This window comes from Carassius carassius, chromosome 26 (genome assembly GCF_963082965.1).
Source record: "Carassius carassius chromosome 26, fCarCar2.1, whole genome shotgun sequence".
Lineage (NCBI taxonomy): Eukaryota > Metazoa > Chordata > Actinopteri > Cypriniformes > Cyprinidae > Carassius > Carassius carassius.
In genome coordinates, this window is record NC_081780.1 from 11491535 (window position 1) to 11513009 (window position 21475).

Consider the following 21475-nt stretch of genomic DNA (forward strand, 5'->3'; position numbering starts at 1 on the left):
CTAATTATCAGACTGCAACAGGCTCCTCTCTCTCTCATTCAGAGAGTCATGTGACCTGCCTAATGGCTGCTCTCCCCTCCTGATCTCCTGCTCCAGAACCAGACATCCTCTGACACACACAGCATGCACAACCAGCTGCTCTCTCTCTCTCTCTCTCTCTCTCTCTCTCTCTCTCTCTCTCTCTCTTTGTCTTAACCCTTTCCCTTGCCTTCCCTTCTGTGAAGCTATGGTACAGCTGTTTATTTTCCTCTGAGGGGTTATATTGGGGACACATAGCTCTCATTACTCAATTTTACACTGTTTTGTTTTTGGTATCAATAGTGAATAAGGGATAATGTTCGAAAATGTAGCAAGATTATGCTGTTGGCATTTATTTTGCAATATTGACTGGATTACTGTACATTATCGGGCTTCTTACCATATGCATTAATAAAATAGTGATTATTTAAGTCATTATATAAAATACTTGATTGTAGAATGTTGCAGTTGACCAATCAGAATCAAGTACTCTACAGCACAGCGCAATAACAGACACTCATTTATTTTTATTAGCAGGTGCTCTAGACATTGCAATTCATAATAGCTTGGAACAGTAATACTGCTTTACAGCGAAATAAATCAGATTTTACCTGAGTTATGAATAATACTAAGTGTTGCAATGAAATTAAGTTATGAATGTGATGCAATAAAAAGACAGCAACATAATGTAGAGAAACGTCTTTCTACTGAGCTGTTCTCATGGGCTGCATGCAAAACCGTAAAACAACATGTATACACTGACTGATGATGTAATGGCTCTTTTTTATTTTCTTTTTAATGAATAAAATGTCTGATTCCCAAACTAATGACTTTTATGAGCAAGTACTTTTTAGTGAATCAAAAACATTTAGCATGACCAGTTTAGTCTAATTCCAAACAAATAACTTTTAGGAGCTGATTGTTTTTTTCTGAATATAAAATATTCATAGTGACCAGTTTAGTCTGGTTCCCAAACTATTACCTCTTAGGAACGGTTTATTTTAGTGAATCATCTGCATTCAACATAACCAGTTTATGTAGATTCCCAAACTAGTGACTCTTGGGAGCCAGTTCCTTATAGTGAATTAAAAACACAGCATGGGATTTACAAATTACTCCTAAGCTGGTTCTTTTAATGAATGCTTTGAAAAGATGAATTATGATTTCTATCTGTCTGATAATGACACTAAACTGGATCATACAGTGGTTTATTGTAGGGTGACCATACATCCTCTTTTTGGACCTTGAAAAATGGCAGGGCCAGGCCAGGGATTTCTAAATTGCCCAAAATGCCCAGGATTTGGCTTTTGCTTTCTACCATCACCACTCATAGTGTGTCCACTCACACAAACATTTTAATTTCACGCATCAGGGGGCCACTATCAATATGCAGAGAAAATAATCTCTTTCGATCACGCACATTTTGTGTAAAGGAAGATCAAATATTTGGTAATGAGCTCAGGATCTGTTGAGCAACCTCCAGCATGATTTGTCAGCCATCTCTCCTCTCAACCCATTATCAGTCAAATCTGACTCTTGCATATCGGTTTGGATGCAGGATTGTCATGTCAAGTGTCAAGGTGTTTTTTTTTTTTTCTCTCGCCGATGGGATTGGGGTACTTTTAATCTGTTGCCATGGCTTGATTTCCCCCCATGGGTTAAAGGTGTGAAATTTTTACATTTTACTGAAATTCTTGTATTGAATCATTCTGAATTGTACCTATGATAAAACTGTTCTATATGTTAAGTTTTGTGAAGGACGGCTACTGGTAGGAAGATTTTTAGCTGTGTTTATGATAAATATGCTTAACAGTTACAGTAAAATATGTATATTAGGTATGTAAATTACATATTTAGAGTTTTGAAATTTGAGATTGCGCTACTTTGTGTGCTTTTGGCATTAATTTAACCACCAACCAACCAGACCCCAGCCCTCCGCCCCACCTGCACCCACTGTCCTCTTTTTGGAAAACTAAAATATGGTCACCCTAGTGTATTGAATCAACATCTGACTCACAATGTTGTTTTGTGAACTAATTCAACAGATAGCAGCAGCATAAACAGCACACAGTTCTTCAGTGCATTAGGAACCAGTGTAAGGAAGACAGGTTTCTCTCTTTTTTCACTCCATCCACATCTCCTGCGCACGAGTGCCTTTCTGAGGCACTCGTGCCTGCTTTGCTCTCTGTGTTCACGGAAAGAGAGAACAAGGGAGTAGAGAGAGAGTAGAAGGGGTTGCAAAAGGCCTAAGGGCCAAAGAGCTGGAAAACAAACGTACGGTTATGTAACAAGAACAATTTCACGTGACACTCGTGAGTTAATGAGAGCAGCAAACCAGGGGGACTTGAGAACACATCTACTATCATTGCTCTCGCATATTCACACACTTCATAATTTCATTAGTACTTTTATAGGATGACTCTTTAAAAACAGGTCTGTGTCAGCCAAGCAACTGCCATTGAGATAAATGGGTATGAAATGGCATCCTACAGGTATATAGGCCTCATTGATTTAGACTCTTTTTGTTATAGAAATATTATTGACATGCTGTGGAAATCTTTTCATATTAAGTATATAATTATACAAATTGAATTGGACTTTGTTTGTGAGGTGGTTCAAGCTTTCTCCAAACTTCTCTGTTTTTTGCACCTTGTGCTCTATCCAACTAAACACAATGCAGGACATAATCTTTCTTTTGCCCTTAAGAGGTACACAGCCCACTGTAGAGTGCAACAAGACAGTACCATCTGTCTAACTGTCAGTAGGTATTTGTCTGCCCCTCTCGCCACGGCAGGACAAGCGTGACATATCTGTGCCATCTGAGGGTGTCATGATCGAATCTAGTGAATAATTGCTTATGACAGCTTCACAAAGCCGGCAGGAGACAGTGAAAGAGAATTGTTTCATTGTTGTTGCTGCTGGTTTTTTGACATTACGCAAACCAGATGGTGATTTAAAAACAGCTGCACGAACAGTAACACAAAACAGAGTATGATATTCCTTGAGAAACATTTGATAAGACAAACCATTCCACTGCCTGTGGCAGCCAGTTATCTTTAGCTCACACTTTCTAGAGGCTCTGACATCGTAAGCTGTGCACACAAGCTTCAGCTCTTTCCTGCTGTGCACGGAGATCATTTAAATGCATTCTCTAATCATAGGCACACATATATATACACACACATGCGCACTAATATTCTGAAGGTTTCTTGGAGTGCACCCTGGGATTTGGGGTATGTGCCATCTAATCAGAGTAGTTGCTAGAGATGACAGCAGGACAGTTATTGTACAGAAGAGACAGAACCAGTACAAGTCCATGACTGTTAATGAGGGAGAGGATATCAGTAACTGAACAGAACATTTGCTCTTGGTTCATTATTGGCACATTGTTAGGTTGTAAAAAATTGACTTGCCTATATTGTGGGGACTTTGTGGTGCCGCTGAGACTTAATAAAGGGACTAACATAGAAAAGGGTATATTTAAGTATTAGGATTAGGGCTAAGATATTATAATTATCTTGCCATGAGGTAAACCATTATATGTGTCCACCCATATTTCTCTCTAAGCTTCTGATGTTGATGACTTAAAGTATGTGGGGAAAAAGCTAGAGAGCTTAAGCTGTGAGAAACCTTCTGTGGAAATGCGCAGCTCTTATTAATTCAAGAGAGGATTAATTTGTGCACCGTTACAGAGATTTCAACTCCATAGCCGTGCAGAAGCTCATAGAGGACATATATTATTATTTTTCTTTCTTGGTTATGTAACCTCAACAAAACATGTTTTTTTTTGTCAAAAGTCAATAATAAATGTCTAGATAACATTATTTATTATTAATTATAACAGTTGGCGAAAAGTACCCAGATGACCTACTGCTTCTAGTGAGATTCTGAAGTGCATACTTCATAGAACATACTTTTTCTCATGTTGTAAAGAAAGTTCTTATACAAATGTAGGACCTCAGAAAGTATGAGATTTCAAGCACAGTTGTTGACTCGGTCAACTGATTTGTTTACACTGATTCGTTTAGGATAGAATCAAGCAATGTCCTTTTGAGTGAGTCATTGAATTATTCACCCTGCTGATTGGTTCGTTTAAACAGTCAGCTTTGTTTGGCAAAATTTTAATCGACAGAGCAAAAATACAGAAGTGGACGTATTATGTAAATGTAAATTACTCAATATTAACTTTTTGTTTAATCAACTGTATATAAAAGTAATGCCTAACTTACAGTTATGTTGTTGGTCTAACTAAAGATAAGCACAGTTGTGATTCCTTGCAACCTCCTGACAATGACATATTTCATCATATATTTTTAGAATAAACATATACGTAAATAAAATGCTTCTTCTCAGGTGACCAAAGGGTCCACCTAGAAACAGTTTACACTCAGACGGATCAAAATTGTGGTGTGACTAATTAATCACTTAATTTCATGTAAAAAAAAAAATCAAAAGATTTTTTTGAAAGAGGTAGAATTATGGTGTAGTAATAATTATAATAATTAGCTTGATTCAAGTACAGAATAAGTCAAATGGGTCCTCACCATGATAAAAACCATGATGTGTGTGTACGTGTGTGTGTGAAAGTGTGTGACTCTCATCTAGCAGCATGGAGGGGAAGCTGAATACCGAATCTACTGATGTGTCAGAAACATTCACTACCGTGCCTGGAGCGCTAAATAATTCATCATTTCAGCATTGTGTGATGGGATGCAGAAACATTTGAGACTGCTTACTGGTTTGCATATATGGAAAACTGCAAGAATGCATCCTTTTGCATATTCGCAGTAAATTCGCCTCAAAAATTTTATGAGTAAACAAAAGAGCCACTCACCAGGTCTTTGGAAGTTCCCAACCTCTTCAGCCCATCCAGAGGCAGAAGATCCGCGGAGTCCTTGTGCATGAACTGGGTGGCTTGTTTCAGTCTCCTCTGCTGGTGCATGATGGCTTTGTCCCTCATCTCTAACTCCTTCTTGCCCTCACTCATGGTTTTCTTGGCTAAAATGCAAAAATAAACAGAGCTACCCACTAAAACGGGCTCTACTGAAGCTTATTGTGGCACTTCACTGACGGGTGACAGCCAGTAAGACTGTGACCCTGATATACAGCAAGAAAACCTCGTACACACTCCCACTAAAGCACACACTCATGAACACATTCAGGCATTCAGTTAAGGGATCATAAATGGCCAATTTCCCTTCTTCTAACCAACTTCTAACCAACCAACCAAGTTGGAATTACTCCGCTTAAGTCCCTTATTGTAGCTTGTAATCTCTCCTGTAGCAGGTGATCCTGATAATCTTCTCCTGTCGATTGACAGCTGTCAGTCCAGTGCAGTGATTGGCATGGCTGTCATGGTGAAGAGCGTGTGATTGTTGAGAGCTTTGGTCCGTTTGCGTCCCAGAGATGTTCACTCTGTCCTTGCAGCGCTGCAGAGGCGAACTGTCCTCCCGTTTTCCTCTCGTTCTCTATCTCCCCTCCCCTCCTCTCTCTGTTTCCACCTCCCCCTTTCTATCTCCACCTACCTCTCTTTCGCACTCTCTCATGCTCTCTTCCATGTGTCCCTCTTCATCTTTCTGTCTCTATATCATATATATTCTTTCAGTAGGTAACATTAATTAGCTTGGAATGATGAAGCCTGCTTTGAAATACTGTGTTTAGCCTTCAACTTCGATCTTCTCATTCTAACTCACACATGTGGCACAGATGTAATAGAATTTCTTCTACTCAACGTGCAAAGATAGATTCATATATAGTCTTTCAAAATAGGCTGCATTGATTTGATTGACACAGTAACAAAGAGATATCGTGTTAAGTTCCGAAAATAACTTTTCTGTTTTAATGCATTTTAGATTTAATTTATTTTTGTGATGGTAAAGCTGAGTTTTCAGTAGTAACAGGGTGATTGTAAACATGAAATTGTCCAGCCGTGACTTCCTGTTCCACAGAATTATAAATATGAGGAACACAAAAGCCAAACTCCCTTTATCGTCCATCAGAAAGAGTAAAAGCAAAGAATATATGTTATATGTTGAGCATCACTAAATATAGAGTGGCTGTAAGAAAAGAGTTAAAGCATTGAGAATCCTCATTTCCACCATCAGGGCAATAATTAAGAAGTTCCAATCAACTAAGGATGTTACAAATCTGCCTGGAAGAGGATGTGTGTCTGTATCATCCTAATGCACTGTGAGGAGGAGAGTTTGAGTGGCTGAAGACCCTCCAAGGATCACAGTTGGAGAATTGCAGACATTAGCTGAATCTTTGGAGTCAGAAAGCCTAAAAACCTACTGTATATCAAACAGTCCCTATCAGCACATGTTGTTCAAATGGGTTTTGAGAAAAAAAAAATTCCTCACTCATCCAAAAACAAACTCCAGAATATTCAGTTGTCAGACACGACTGGAACTTCAAATTACACTGGCTTCTATGGTCAGATGAAACATAAAAAAGAGATGTTTAGAAGCAAACCCACCAGATGGATTTGGTGCAAACCGGGATATAAAGTACCCCAGGTCCATGTTTAAATATACTGCTGGCTCTATAATGTTATGGGCCTATTTTTGTGCCTGAGGTCCTACACGTCTATGTTCAGATGCATGGCATCATGGATTCAATCAAATACAGATAAAAAAAATCTAAACCTGACAGACTCTGTAAGAAATAATGGACCATGTTTGGATCTTCCATGAAGACATTGATCCAAAACAAGCATAAAAATCAACACAATATAATGTGTCATTGAGCACGAAATGAAGTTTCTGCAATGGCTGTCTCAGTTCCCTGACCTTAAACCCTGTAGAAGATGAGAAGAGTGAACTGAAGCGAAGCAGCACCAACATGGAGCTGGTATTCTGAAGGATCTGGAGAGATTCTGGATGAAGGAATGGTCTCTGATCTCTTATCAGGTGTTCTCCAAACTCAGGTCTTTATAGGAGAAAACTCAGAACTGTTATCTTGAGAAAAAAGACGTTGCAATAATTGGGTGCCAATATTGGGAGGCGAACGTGACCTAGAGAAAAGCATTTATTTCATAATGTGAGTTTCCCCCACTTTCCATTGTTTTACTTCAAATGAAAGTTTGGATTTTTGTAATTTATTTGAATTAAAGTTCAAAAGGATAAACAATGCAAGGTTATTTGCACAGCCACCTTTGCTTATATTTACCAAGGGTTCCAATATTAGTGGGCGGTACTGTATATATGTATATATATATATATATATATATATATATGTGTGTGTGTGTGCGGTGTGTGTGTCTGTGTGTGTGTGTGTGTGTACTGATTCTGTCTTTTTTCTTTCTTTTTTTTATTAATTGGGGTTGCATATGTATCAAAACAGCTATATGAAGCTACATTGAGAGTTGTGAGGCCCATCATTACAATAGAGCAGATGTGACTTGTTAAATCAGTCATTGAGGTCGAACAAGCTCTTTCTGCTACATTTCTTCCAGCTTGAGACCTGTGATCCATCAGAGAGTCAGCGCTCTACAGCAGTGACATATTAAAGACCGATTTTTTGGGCTCTGATTTGCTTGAGATGTTATCAGTGGGCCACATTGTGTACAAGAGAAAATCAGTAAAAGACACACTCCCCTCACTCAACCCCCAATTCCCAACCAGTACAAATCACGCTGCTGGCTATTTGAAAACAGGTCACTGTAACACAGAAGAATCTCTGCTCCTGCAGCCTGTTCATTATCTGGGTGCTCAATATATATTGTGAATGTTTTTTATGTGTTTTTATTGGTATTTATAATCTTAATGGTTTTAATACGTAAATACTCTTTTCAGTGCATTTGTAGTAATTAAATAGAACTGTGTGTGTGTGTGCATGTGTGGTGAAAATATATATTGTATGTTAAATTAAGTTGCAGCGCCTCCAAGCGGCTGTATTATTATTATTACATAGATAAACGGACAACCACATATTTATGCCTTATGGTACATGACCACATTTTAGGCCCCTCAATCCAACCCCATACCTAACATTGACATTAGGAGTTTATTGAGGCAAAAGTAGTATAGTTAGTTAATGAGAATGTATGTAATAAAGTTCTCTTCGGTTGCCTTTAGTGATCCGTATGCAGTAAAAGTCCAAAGCAAATGATAGAAAATGTATTTCTATCAGTATGTTTGATAACTAATTATTCTAATTTGTCACTTAACCAGCAAATCGCTGGCAATCCACTGGCCCACCATTATCTCCTACAGGAGGCTTGTCTTTGCTGGGACATCTCAACTTTAAGAGCCAGTGACCAGCGTCATGGACATACACATGCTATGAGAATCTACAGTGCAGATGCCAAAACAATGAATGAAGTATAGAAAGTGTACAACGGTCTGATTCAAAGGCAGTGAGTCCATCCGATGCATCTCACCCATTTGCTGCAACAATGACACAGCTGATGTGACAGGACATTGCAGTATGTCTACAGACAGCCGATTATGCATCGACTTCCTCTGTCAGGACACAACAGCAGAAGGTGACCTCACTAAGAAGGACAAGTGACAGTTTGGAATCTGCCTAATGCATACAGGTAAAAACAGAGACACACAGAGAAATAAGTAATATAAAGTCTTTTATTTGCTTCCCTGAACATTTTTAACTTACTCCTTTACATTTTCAAGGCAACTTGGGAATGCTCAACAAAACCATCATCCATTTTGGCTCAACATACATATAAAAAAATAATCAAAACAATGTAAAACCAAGAGTAAATGGAACATAAGTATAAAGTACTTAACACTTAAAATAAAATTAATCTCCTTTTCTTTCAAAAGAACAGGTCATCTCACTCAACCTAATGCAAAAATACATCACAGCGGTTAGGTCAGGCGCTTATGTATTTGTGCTTCATCTGTGCAGCACATTTTAAGACACTTAAATGAAATAATTCAACTAAGACTATTGAAAGTGTAATTAAGTCAAAAATCGACAACTTTTAGTCTATAACATTTTCAACAATCATCATTTAGTCTGGCACATTGGATCTTAAAGGCACAGTTCACCCAAAAATGCTAACACTGTGACAATAACATCACGTTTTTGCTTTCTTTTCACTGCGAAACACTAAGATATTTTTAAGTTTTTGTCCATTTAATGGAAGTCAGTGTGGTCCAAAACAACATCAGACCCCACCGACTTTAATTTTATGAACCAAAAAAAGGGTTAGATGATCACATAGATTTGGAATGACGTTAATGTGAGTAAATGATAACAGAATTTTCATTTTCGAGTGAACTATCTCTTTGATGTCTTTAATTACTCTTCATGTTAAGTTGTTTAATCAGCTTGTGCGAGTTAAGTGTTTTCATATCATCTGCAGGCTTTATAAATCTGAAGCCTTCACTTGTGCATCTGTATATTAGTAAGTCATGTAATATATATTTAAGGTTCTGTTCATGCATTGGCATTGGAAGATTCTGTGCAGGTTGAAAATGTCTGGTGCATCTCTTGTAGTGTTCTTTCTCTCTGCCAAGATAAATAAAATGATACATGTATATTAAAACTGATTTTGAATACCTCAACAGAACTTCTGATGGAGATATTAAAGGAGTAATTCACAGAAAAAAGAAAATTTGCTGAAAATGTACTCACCCTCAGGTCATCCAAGAATTTGTTTCTTCAAAAGAACATTTTTGGAAAAATGTAGCATTAAGTCACTTTCTCACCAATGGATCCTCTGCAGTGGATGGGTGCCGTCAGAATGAGACTGATAAAAGCTGATAAATGCATTACAGTAACTTAAATGACTCCAGTCCATCAACCAGCATCTCGCAAAGTGGAAAAAAAGCTGTGTTTTTAATGAACAAATACATCAAGATGTTTTTAACTATGCACAAACGAATGAATATGAGTGGTCTATCAATAATATTGCGTTATCCAGTGAAAAAGCCATCTTGTCTGAATCAGAAGAGAAATATGCACTGATCAAGCACTGTTTACAAGTCTAAAACAGTTCTAAACAAATGTGTTTTGATGTGAGAGGGCAAGAGGGTATGAATTGTTTCACTGGAGGAAGTCATTTGGATTATGGACTTGTATTTTAAAGTTAAAATTCCTTAATGGTGGATTTGTTTATTACAAACACAAAGCTTTTAGCTTCACAAGATGTTAATTGATGGACTAGAGGAGTGTGGATTCTTGTGATGTTTTTATCAGCTGTTTGGACTCTCATTCTGACGGCACCCATTCACTACAGAGGATCCACTGGTGAGCAAGAGATGCAATGCTGAATACATTGCTCTGAATCTGTTCCGATAAAGAAATAAACTCATCTTTATCTTTGAATGGCCTGAGGGTGCGTGAATTTTAAACATTCTTTCATGACTTCTGATTTTAATCATCAAAGTCAAACTTTTGTCCTTTATTTAGAATTTAAATGACTATTTCACCAAAATAAATCTGCCATCACTTATCATTTTCTCACCTAGGTGTTGTTTCAAGTGAGACTTTTTCCTTCCATGAAAAAAATTAAATTTAAACACTCTCTTAAAGTCAAACAGATGAAGGGGAGTAAATAATGACCAAAATTAGAATTTTTTGGCTGTATTATTCCTTTAATGTCCCCTGCAGGTTCTTTGTGTTGGTTGATCAATCCGATCTGGTAAAGCATTTTGGTAAACCTCTAGCAAGAAATCAGTGTTCCCCAGCAGTCTACAGTCTTCTCCAGACGCCCAGAGCTTGAACAGTGTGGCTCATAGGACATTGGGTAGGTAGAGAGAGCAAAGCAGCATGTTCTGTCCCAGAGCAGGAAAACGTCTGAAAGCCTCCCAGGCATCTGAGAAAATGTTGTACTTGAGGAAGACGCGGTGCTCCAGGCTGGTGGGCAGACTGACATCTCTGCTCATAATGTAGATGCCGTCGTTGTGTAGCGTGCAGGTGAGGTTTAAGCCAGACTTTGATGTATTTTCCTTAAGTTGCAACCATTCTCCCGTCTGCACGTTGTAAGACTGTACCGTCAGCATGTCCTCTGTCTGGCTGAGTCTCCGCCGCCCCAGTTCTGCAGGTTCTAGCTCGTGTGTGTAGCCACCCACCAGGTAGATGGTGTCCTCCACTGAGAGCATCTGCTGCTTGCGCACATGAGCCGAACAGGAACGGAACACGGACCACGAGTCTGAGGCGGGGCAGTAACGCAGTACATTGGTGTTCCTATCTGTCAGACATTAGGAGAAAAACACTGAGATGGTTGAATCATAAAAGATCATTTTAATGCAGTAATTTAAAATCAGAATGAAATGGTAATTGCAGTTGCTTTTCTTCCCTACTAAGATGTATGTACAGTATCTGAGTTGAGCGGCTTCTGAAATGTAGGACCAGACTTTTGTCCATCAAGAATTCACTGAATCGTTGTTGTTAGCTAATGGTTGTGATCTCATGTGAGTGACGAGGGATTATTGTCCAATATAAATTACATCCTTTAAAATAAGCACAGTATTCCATAACAAATGAAAATCATCCGTTTTAAATATTTTGGTGCATTTTTTAAGACGTTTTCACTTTCCCACAGACAATTTATTGGTACAATATGGCTGTTTAATAGTTATCAGCCATAATAAATAAATATATTATCAGACAGAATTTTTTATAATTTTCCCCCTGGTTTCATAGACAAGATTTAGGCCTAGTCCCAGACTAAAATGTAAATCTGAACTGTTTCAACTGAAAGAAACTTGCACTGACTGATCTTAAAATATATCAGTGCCTTTGTTTTGTCTCAAGATGCACACCAGTTATATTTTTCCTCAGGCACATTTATAAAAATGACTTTAATATACTAATTGACCTATGGTCTAATCCTGGTTTAGTCTAAGCCCTGTCTATGAAACCAGGCCTTTGAGTGTAAGATGATGGCAAACATTATTTAAAAGCAAAAATAGGGGAAATGCACAATAAAAAAATATTAAATATTGGCAGATGCTGTTAAATTAAATAATTTTATATATTTTATCATCATTTCCCATATTTTTGCTGCTACCTTTGCCATAATTTAATACTCACCTAAAGGTAACTTATTACCTTTACTATAATTATGGCAAATGACGAATTTTTTTTTGTTATGATCACTAACTGCGAAATAACCGTGTAGTAATACAAATTTTACACTATTTTACAGCAATTATATTAAATATGACAGTGAATTAAGCATTGCATATCTTTTGTATATTTATTTATAATGTACAATACATATTGATGTATGGATATATGGATATGGATATAGATATTTTGTGATTTGATAAAGATCATAGGGAATTTTTTAAAGATTAAGTGTTATATGGAGGAAAATGTAATCTAAATGTTAGACAAAGAACATAAGAAAGTTAAGTATTTGTGTGTGTGTGTGTGTGTGTGTGTGTGTGTGTGTGTGTGTGTGTGTGTGTGTGTGTGTGTGTGTGTGTGAGACTGAACTCATCTCTCAGTAAAACACACCTCTAGAGGTATAACCGCCCATGACGTAGATCATGCCCTGACACTCACAGGCAGAGAACTCAGCGAGAGGATCAGGCAGAGACGCCACACACGTCCACCAGTCCTGCTCGGGACTATAACACTCCACCGTACTCAGACAGTGTCCTCCGACCGCATACAGCTTCCCACTCACGGCCAGGAGCTTGAAGTTGGATCTGGACACAGAAAGAGCGCTTACATGTACTGGACAAACCACAACAAATGGACAGATCAAGAGTGAATCGTACCTCTTCTGGTTCAAAGGTGCCACATGGTTCCACTCGTTCTTGCAGGGGTTGTAGCAGTGGGCCACAGAGATCTCCTGGCTTGTCATTCTGTATCCACCAACAATGAACAAGTAGTTGTCCAGCACAGCAGATCCATATCCTCGGACATTGATCATGTCCTGGGGAAGATTGTTGGCTAGAGGTTTCCAGCGTTGTTCTAGCTCGTTATACCTCAACATAGACCAAGGCTCGTCTTGATTTGCCAGGTCCAGACAGGTGTCAGTGAAATCTCCTATTGCAACTAAAGTGGCCGTGCCTTTCATGCGCATATCTCGGATCTGATCCCGCAGGGGAGCTGGCAGCATCCTGAACTCCGGCCTGCGCAGCATGGGGTGATAATAGCAGCTCATGAATTTCAAACAAGCTTTTCTGAGATCGTGCATCCCGTAGACATCAGAGAGCTTGAAGAGCTCGACGCAGTTCTCCTGCTTGATTTCCGACAGCAGCAGCTTTAAAATGGAAGTGACCTGCAGGAAGGACGCGGTCTCGATCAGGTCCTCCAGAGTCTCGTTGGCCACCTGAACTTGGGAGGTGTTGATGAACTCCAGCACGAGCTCCAGCCCCGGCGCGCTCAGTCCCCGCAGCTGCACCGACTCCTCCGCGGACTCGCGCATCCCGGAGCTGTAGAGCGCGCGGAAGTAATCGCTCTTCTCGATCAGCTTGCTTTTACTCACATTGTACGTCTTGTCATCCATCACGATCTCGATGATCTGCTCGGGGGATGTCATGTCTGCCGTGCTGGGATCCGCGGCTGTCGTTCAGAAGCGCTTGGTGCCGAAGCCTATATATGGAAATGTTCCGCGCATTCAGCTCACGTGCATGCATATGTTTCATAAACAAGCAGGTCATTTGCAATTGCAGATGCAAACGCAAACAAACGGATGGTCTACACACACTACATAAGGAATGATGCTTTATAGATTCATCTGCCTGTTTAGATAGATTTAATTTGGCAGGTTTATACAGTCCATTTGCGATCCATTCGCACTTATTTAAACGCAGCTCTTATAGAAATTGTTGTTGTTGTTGTTGTTGTTTAAATGAAATGGCAGTTTATTGTCGTTTATTACATTCTGCACTTCGGGTTTTCAAATGTAAATCAGTTCCTGTTTTGGTCTCGTGGTTTGTGTTGCGTCACGATGCGTCCTGCTCGCCCCCGTTTAGCGCAGTCTCTGGCGCAGTGGTTGTGATTTAATATACGTTATAAGAAAATGTTAGATTAACGCCTTAGAAGAACATATTTTAGGCTGTTTTGTTATATGCATTATAAATGTGTAATTTAACGGATATTATTAAACTATAAAGTGATAATCGGTGGCGCTGATATTGCGAATAATGTGCGCATACTTGAGGCGTTTAATACGCTTTTATTGTACCATCCTTGTATTTCGTCCGGGGAGATTTATTATCATAATTTATTATCGCGTTTTTAAATTCTATACATTATATATTGTAGTTTATGAAATATATTTAATAATTTTTAGCACACACACATACACACACAGACAAAAAAGAAGTTTCTCCTTAAGGTGTATATTTCATAAATAGTCGGCCGGAATCGTTTAACGTTACTCCCTTTTCTGACAGGGTTTATTTTGTCGACGCACACAGTTTAACGCCAATGCTCAGACACAAGAGACATTAATTTTAAGAATCTTAAGGAACATTAATATATTATTCGGAATGGAAGAAAAGCCTTTACGAGTGTAAGTGTTGCTTCGTGGTTGAAAAGGGGCTTGTGTGAATGTTAGTTGGCTCGCCACCTCTGGTAATGAGTGATTACAGTCATAGTAGACGTGTGCGTGTAAAAGACTCACGTGTTTTTGTGTCCACGCTGTTTTTATATTTCATCCCCTCTCAGGCTCGCATGTGGTGACGTTGAAGGAAGAATAAATCCTCTGTTCAACCGAGTGGACGCCATTCAGAAGAAGAGCGGGCAGTTTGATGTGGGTCTGCACGTGGAACTCTTATTTTAAAGCGACACGCGTAAGAGCGAGCTGTGGGTTTAACTTTATAACGATGTTTTTCAGCTGCTGCTGTGTGTTGGTGAATTTTTTGGAAGTTCTCCTGAGGCTGAAGCAGAATGGGAACCATACAAATCTGGTGCCAAAAAGGGTAAGGTTTCCTTTTAGGTTTGAATTTTTTTTTTTAATCACACCAAGCACTATACTGAATTAATGAGTGTTTTTTTCTAATCCCCCAGCACCCATTCACACATACATTCTCGGCGCAGCCAGCCAAGAGACTGTGAAGTATTTCCCAAACTCTGATGGCTGCGAGTTGGCAGAAAACATCACATGTTTGGGTAAGATTGACCCATATATTTAAAACCATACGTTCATTCAACTTATTTAGCAAATAAGTGAAGATTAATTTTAAACAGATAGATCCATAACACAGCCCTGCATCCTAAAGTAAGTTTTAAGCAGTCTCAAAAAACCAATATGAAAATGCTAAATTCAAAAACATAAGTTTTGCAAGTTTTACATAAGTTTATAAATGCACAAGCTTTTTTCACATAATCTGTACTTTTGTCAATGTTTGGATTTAATAAAACCTTCACAGATGTAGCAAAAACCTCTGGGTAATATTAGCATTTTCTTCTGTCATTGGGCAAAATTCTAACCTTGAAGCTCATGGTTAGGCATAAAATAATGTCTTGAGAATCATTCATAAATGTCAAAAATCTTTGTGGTTCTGGTGATTAAGGGATAATACAAAACTACTTCACCTGATATGAAATGCACATCATATTTTGTGAGAACATGCTAGAGCAAAACAGCCACTGTTTTTCCAGTCAGCGTCCCAAAATTAGTAAGGAATGAGTATAGGATTTCATTCAGCAAATATGGTGCAGGGTTGTGTAATGCTTTAAAATGAAGCTCTCTGTTTGAATTAAACAAGTATGCTTTTTTTTTTTTTTTTTGCACAGGTCGAAGGGGCATTTTCACCGGGGCATCGGGGCTTCAGATCGCCTATGTCAGTGGCAGAGAAGCTCAACATGAACCTGCTCCCTCACACTGCTTCACCTCTAAAGACATTGCAGCCCTGGTGGCCCCGCTTCTGTCTAACTCCAAATTTCGAGGAGTGGACGTTCTCCTGACCTCGCAGTGGCCTCGAGGCGTGTGGCAGTATGGAAACAGTCCCGTAAGTGCTGTGTCCTTTAATACATTTGGATCCGTTTTGCAGGAATTTCATGAATGTTTTCAAGGGTCTTATACTTTCGTGTCCTTTTGTAGGAAACCGATACAAAGTTTTGTGGGGTTTCGTCCATCGCAGATCTCGCTGACAAGCTGAAGCCCCGCTATCATTTTGCTGGACTGGAAGCGGTCCATTATGAGAGGCTTCCTTACAGGTGTGGCATTACAGCTTTAGGATACGTTTTGCTTTTCAGATGATATTTTTTATACAAAATGTGTGTGAATTTGCAGGAATCACGTGGTCCTTCAAGAGAATGCTCAGCATGTCAGCAGATTCATCGCTTTGGCAACTGTCAACAATACTGCCAAAAAGAAGGTGGGTTTTTTTTGGTAAAGTTTTACTCATTATTGAAATGTTTTTGTTTTTTTTTTGGTTGTATTAAATATGTCTTTTTAATTTTTTTATTTTAGAAGTTATTTCATTTTGTTGCTATATTTAATTTCAAATAACTTTTTTTTTTAAGTTTTAGTTAATAACAGAATTGCTTAAATATTTTAAAAACAATAATTAATTAACACTAAGTATAATTTTTAGCAAATCTCAGAATTAATATCTGTATTTCATACTGCATATTATAATAGTATCATAGCTGAATTCACTTGTATGCGTTCATTTTAGTTTTTAGTGTTTCATTTTAACATTTTAGAGAAAAAAGAATTTTAATATAAGCCTTAACATGAAACTAATTACTAGACCGACTGAATTTGTGAATCTTCTCTTATAGTATTTGTATGCGTTCAACATTATCCCGATGAAAAACATGGACCCTGCAGAGTTAATCAAGCAGCCTCAGGATGTCACAGAAAATCCCTACAGGAAACCTTTGAAAGATGGAAAGAAAGAAAAGCCACCACCATCAATGACAGGCGCAGAGGTTTGTGTGTGGTTTTTTATGTTTTTGAAAGAGATCTCTAACCAAGGCTGTATTTATTTGATCAAAAATAGTTACTATTATCAGTTTTGTGAGTTTTTGTGTATCTTATTTCAGTGAAAAGATCATCTGAACTTCTCCTTTTTGTTCAGGAGGAACCAGCACCCCAGTTCTTTTTTGATCTGGCCCAGAATAAACCACAGCACCAGCAGCGTCACGGCCGGAAGAGACAAACAGACGGAGACAGACCTAACTATCCCAAACAGCCCCGAAGACCCCGTGAGTCCATTCCACTCTTAATGGAGTAGAAAGAAATCAGTCTAATGCATCAAACTGGACTGTTTTTATAACCTTGTAGAAATATTCAGCATAGTGTATTTCAAGCCTTGATTTCTTCTCTCACTACAGCACAGCCCACTGGACCCTGTTGGTTCTGCCTTGCGAGTCCAGAAGTCGAGAAGCACTTGGTTATAAGCATCGGAACACACGTGAGTCCACAAAATATGTATTCTCTAGCCCAATGTCACTTTAGAAAGCTTAAAAATATATCAACTGATAAGTTATTGGTCAATTTTGCTGTCTTTTTTCCATTGTTCTTTAACGTGACTAATCTATTTCCAGTGTTACATGGCTCTTGCTAAGGGTGGTCTCACTCCTGACCATGTTCTCCTGCTGCCCATTGGACATTACCAGTCAGTGGTGGATTTGGCATCGGAGGTGGTTGAAGAGATGGAGAAATACAAGAGTGCAATCAAGAAGTTCTGTAAAAGCAGAGGCCAACGGTGCATCCTGTTTGAGAGGAACTACCGCAGCCAGCACCTTCAACTACAGGTCCAGACAAAACTTAGTCTCATTCATAATTTGATTGTGGCGTCTGCCTGAATGGACTGAACTTTACAGATCCCAGGTCAGTCTAAGCAGCACCACATATATGAAAGAGAAAGTCTGGTAAACTGATAGCCGCGTGGAGAGTGTGAGAGACGCCCAGCCCTCCACCAATCACAGACTTCAACATCATTTCATCAGTTTAAGTCTGAGCAGATAGATAGTCTGTCTGCGCTGGCGAATAACAAGTTCTGAGGGACGTGTTCCCAGTGATGACCAAATACGTGATTTTCCAAAGACCTCCTTATGAAAAAGCAATGCATAATGGGTTTAACGGAAACTTCATTTGTGGTCCTCAGGTAGTGCCGGTGTCCATGGAGAAGTGCAGTACAGAAGACATCAAGGAGGCGTTCATGACACAAGCCGAAGAGCAGCAGATGGAGCTGATGGAGATTCCAGCTCATACAGACCTCAAACAGGTACGTGCCATCTGTCTCAATCTCACACTGAACACACACAAAGATCAGCTCATACAGACCTCGAACAGGTACATGCCATCTGTCTCCATCTCACACTGAACACACACAAAGATCAGCTCATACAGACCTCAAACGGGTACATGCCATCTGTCTCCATCTCACACTGAACACACACAAAGATCAGCTCATACAGACCTCAAACGGGTACATGCCATCTATCTCCATCTCACACTGAACACACACAAAGATCAGCTCATACAGACCTCAAACAGGTACATGCCATCTGTCTCCATCTCACACTGAACACACACAAAGATCAGCTCATACAGACCTCAAACGGGTACATGCCATCTGTCTCCATCTTACACTGAACCACACACAAAGATCAGCTCATACAGACCTCAAACAGGTACATGCCATCTGTCTCCATCTCACACTGAACACACACAAAGATCAGCTCATACAGACCTCAAACAGGTACATGCCATCTGTCTCCATCTCACACTGAACACACACAAAGATCAGCTCATACAGACCTCAAACGGGTACATGCCATCTGTCTCCATCTCACACTGAACACACACAAAGATCAGCTCATACAGACCTCAAACGGGTACATGCCATCTGTCTCCATCTTACACTGAACCACACACAAAGATCAGCTCATACAGACCTCAAACAGGTACATGCCATCTGTCTCAATCTCACACTGAACACACAAAGATCAGCTCATACAGACCTCAAACAGGTACATGCCATCTGTCTCAATCTCACACTGAACACACACAAAGATCAGCTCATACAGACCTCAAACAGGTACATGCCATCTGTCTCCATCTCACACTGAACCACACACAAAGATCAGCTCATACAGACCTCAAACGGGTACATGCCATCTGTCTCCATCTTACACTGAACCACACACAAAGATCAGCTCATACAGACCTCAAACGGGTACATGCCATCTGTCTCCATCTCACACTGAACACACACAAAGATCAGCTCATACAGACCTCAAACAGGTACATGCCATCTGTCTCCATCTCACACTGAACACACACAAAGATCAGCTCATACAGACCTCGAACAGGTACATGCCATCTGTCTCCATCTCACACTGAACACACACAAAAATTTAGATGTAATCTAAAATAGATAAATTTAAAAATGAAGTACATGTTAAATGTTTTAAAAGGTTAGACTGGATTTAATTTTTGTCTGTTGGGTTTGTGCTCTCTGTCAGGTTACACTCATTTTCACTCTCTCTGATATACTGATCTATGTAACATTATCTATGAAGTGAATGAGAAAGCAGATCATGAGGAGACCCAGAGGATATGTTTTGCACTGTGACTAACTGTAATATCCCCCATTACAGATCGCTCCACCGGGAACGCCCTACTTTTACGTGGAGCTGGATACAGGCGAGAAGCTGTTTTATCGCATCAAGAAAAATTTCCCTTTGCAGTTTGGCAGGTAATTGTTACACAGACAGTTCATCACCATGAGTTATACATATTTGAATGTTTATTGCTTGTCTGTAAAAACCTGCTCTGTATAAGCGCTTATACAGTCTGTATATGTGTGTTTGGCCTCAGGGAAGTGTTAGCAAGTGAGGCGCTGTTGAACATCCCCATGCGTGCCGACTGGAGAGAGTGCAAGTGTACAAAAGAGGAGGAAGAGGATCTGGCCAAACAAATGCGCTCGGACTTTGAGCCCTTTGACTTCGCACTCGATGACTAAGCAACGTTTCAGATACATCTGACTTGATCCACTCAGTCAGTGTGTTAGCTGTTTATTTTACCATTTTATGCTTTTTAAATTGTGCACCATATAAATTTTCCTCTTCCTATCATTTGCAAACAGTTAGGAGATGGCTGTTGTCACAGTGGTCTTTCAAAAGATAACTTTTTTTTTTGGTGATGTATCTCATCTGTTATATACAATTAAGTGTGGAATTTAGTTTGTTACTCATAATTAAAGTCATTTTTCAGTTTTGTAAAATCTGCATTTCTCTTTTGTAGTAGCAGTGTGGTGTACATCCTCTGCTTGTTTTGATGTCCTTTTGAGATTTTACTGCTGTTTGAATTTGTGCTCAAGTACACTAACAATCATGTCATCTCATAGCCTACGAGAGACACTTGAAACAAAAGTTATTAAAATATTAATATTAAATATTACAACCCGAATTCCGGAAAAGTTGGGACGTTTTTTAAATTTTAATAAAATGAAAACTAAAGGAATTTCAAATCACATGAGCCAATATTTTATTCACAATAGAACATAGATAACGTAGCAAATGTTTAAACTGAGAAATTTTACACTTTTATCCACTTAATTTGCTCATTTAAAATTTAATGTCTGCTACAGGTCTCAAAAAAGTTGGCACGGGGGCAACAAATGGCTAAAAAAGCAAGCAGTTTTGAAAAGATTCAGCTGGGAGAACATCTAGTGATTAATTAAGTTAATTGATATCAGGTCTGTAACGTGATTAGCTATAAGAGCTTTGTCTTAGAGAAGCAGAGTCTCTCAGAAGTAAAGATGGGCAGAGGCTCTCCAATCTGTGAAAGAAAAAATTGTGGAAAACTTTAAAAACAATGTTCCTCAACGTCAAATTGCAAAGGCTTTGCAAATCTCATCATCTACAGTGCATAACATCATCAAAAGATTCAGAGAAACTGGAGAAATCTCTGTGCGTAAGGGACAAGGCCGGAGACCTTTATTGGATGCCCGTGGTCTTCGGGCTCTCAGACGACACTGCATCACTCATCGGCATGATTGTGTCAATGACATTACTAAATGGGCCCAGGAATACTTTCAGAAACCACTGTCGGTAAACACAATCCACCGTGCCATCAGCAGATGCCAACTAAAGCTCTATCATGCAAAAAGGAAGCCATATGTGAACATGGTCCAGAAGTGCCGTCGTGTCCTGTGGGCCAAGGCTCATTTAAAATGGACTATTTCAAAGTGGAATAGTGTTTTATGGTCAGACGAGTCCAAATTTGACATTCTTGTTGGAAATCACGGACGCCGTGTCCTCCGGGCTAAAGAGGAGGGAGACCTTCCAGCATGTTATCAGCTTTCAGTTCAAAAGCCAGCATCTCTGATGGTATGGGGGTGCATAAGTGCATATGGTATGGGCAGCTTGCATGTTTTGGAAGGCTCTGTGAATGCTGAAAGGTATATAAAGGTTTTAGAGCAACATATGCTTCCCTCCAAACAACGTCTATTTCAGGGAAGGCCTTGTTTATTTCAGCAGGACAATGCAAAACCACATACTGCAGCTATAACAACAGCATGGCTTCGTCGTAGAAGAGTCCGGGTGCTAACCTGGCCTGCCT

At 39.3% G+C, this 21475-nt stretch overlaps 3 protein-coding genes across 6 annotated transcripts in view; 1 reads left to right on the plus strand and 2 right to left on the minus strand.

Annotated features, from left to right (window-relative positions):
• nrip2 (nuclear receptor interacting protein 2) overlaps window positions 1–5467 on the minus strand; it is a 19234-nt gene extending 13767 nt beyond the window's left edge. The window contains exon 1 of the mRNA XM_059511208.1: window positions 4853–5467. Coding sequence (XP_059367191.1) covers window positions 4853–5005 — 153 coding nt within the window. The 5' untranslated portion in view covers window positions 5006–5467. The remainder of the gene's footprint in view (window positions 1–4852) is intronic.
• cwf19l1 (CWF19 like cell cycle control factor 1) overlaps window positions 1–20135 on the plus strand; it is a 20436-nt gene extending 301 nt beyond the window's left edge. The window contains exons 1-14 of one of the 2 annotated variants that reach the window (XM_059511203.1): window positions 14029–14461; window positions 14617–14701; window positions 14786–14870; window positions 14959–15060; window positions 15688–15902; window positions 15995–16110; window positions 16187–16271; window positions 16681–16830; window positions 16980–17106; window positions 17236–17315; window positions 17449–17658; window positions 18012–18131; window positions 19510–19607; window positions 19730–20135. In XM_059511203.1, the coding sequence (XP_059367186.1) occupies window positions 14439–14461; window positions 14617–14701; window positions 14786–14870; window positions 14959–15060; window positions 15688–15902; window positions 15995–16110; window positions 16187–16271; window positions 16681–16830; window positions 16980–17106; window positions 17236–17315; window positions 17449–17658; window positions 18012–18131; window positions 19510–19607; window positions 19730–19874 (1641 nt within the window). In that variant the 5' untranslated portion in view covers window positions 14029–14438 and the 3' untranslated portion in view covers window positions 19875–20135. Of the gene's footprint in view, window positions 1–14028; window positions 14462–14616; window positions 14702–14785; window positions 14871–14958; window positions 15061–15687; window positions 15903–15994; window positions 16111–16186; window positions 16272–16680; window positions 16831–16979; window positions 17107–17235; window positions 17316–17448; window positions 17659–18011; window positions 18132–19509; window positions 19608–19729 lie in introns of those variants that run through there. The other variant, XM_059511204.1, reaches the window with a different exon arrangement.
• klhl42 (kelch-like family, member 42) lies at window positions 8587–13891 on the minus strand. Of its 3 annotated transcripts, none has more exons than XM_059511207.1 (3): window positions 12717–13891; window positions 12499–12644; window positions 8587–11176 (listed from the first exon to the last, which is right to left on the minus strand). In XM_059511207.1, exons 1-3 carry the CDS (start codon window positions 13481–13483, stop codon window positions 10719–10721), a joined length of 1371 nt encoding a protein of 456 aa, XP_059367190.1. In that variant the 5' UTR covers window positions 13484–13891; the 3' UTR covers window positions 8587–10718. The 3 variants fall into 3 exon arrangements, with proteins under 3 accessions (XP_059367190.1, XP_059367189.1, XP_059367188.1); XM_059511206.1 differs by having other exon boundaries at window positions 12451–12644; window positions 12717–13876; XM_059511205.1 differs by having other exon boundaries at window positions 12451–13483.
• Window positions 20136–21475: the final 1340 nt, after the last annotated feature.

Coding starts and splice junctions, on each gene's coding strand:
- klhl42 (XM_059511205.1), bottom strand. CDS start 13,483: ATGACATCCCCCGAGCAGATCATCGAGATCGTGATGGATGACAAGACG. Junction 11,177..12,450: donor GGGCGGTTATACCTCTAGAG/GTGTGTTTTACT, acceptor AATGTCTGACAG/ATAGGAACACCAATGTACTG.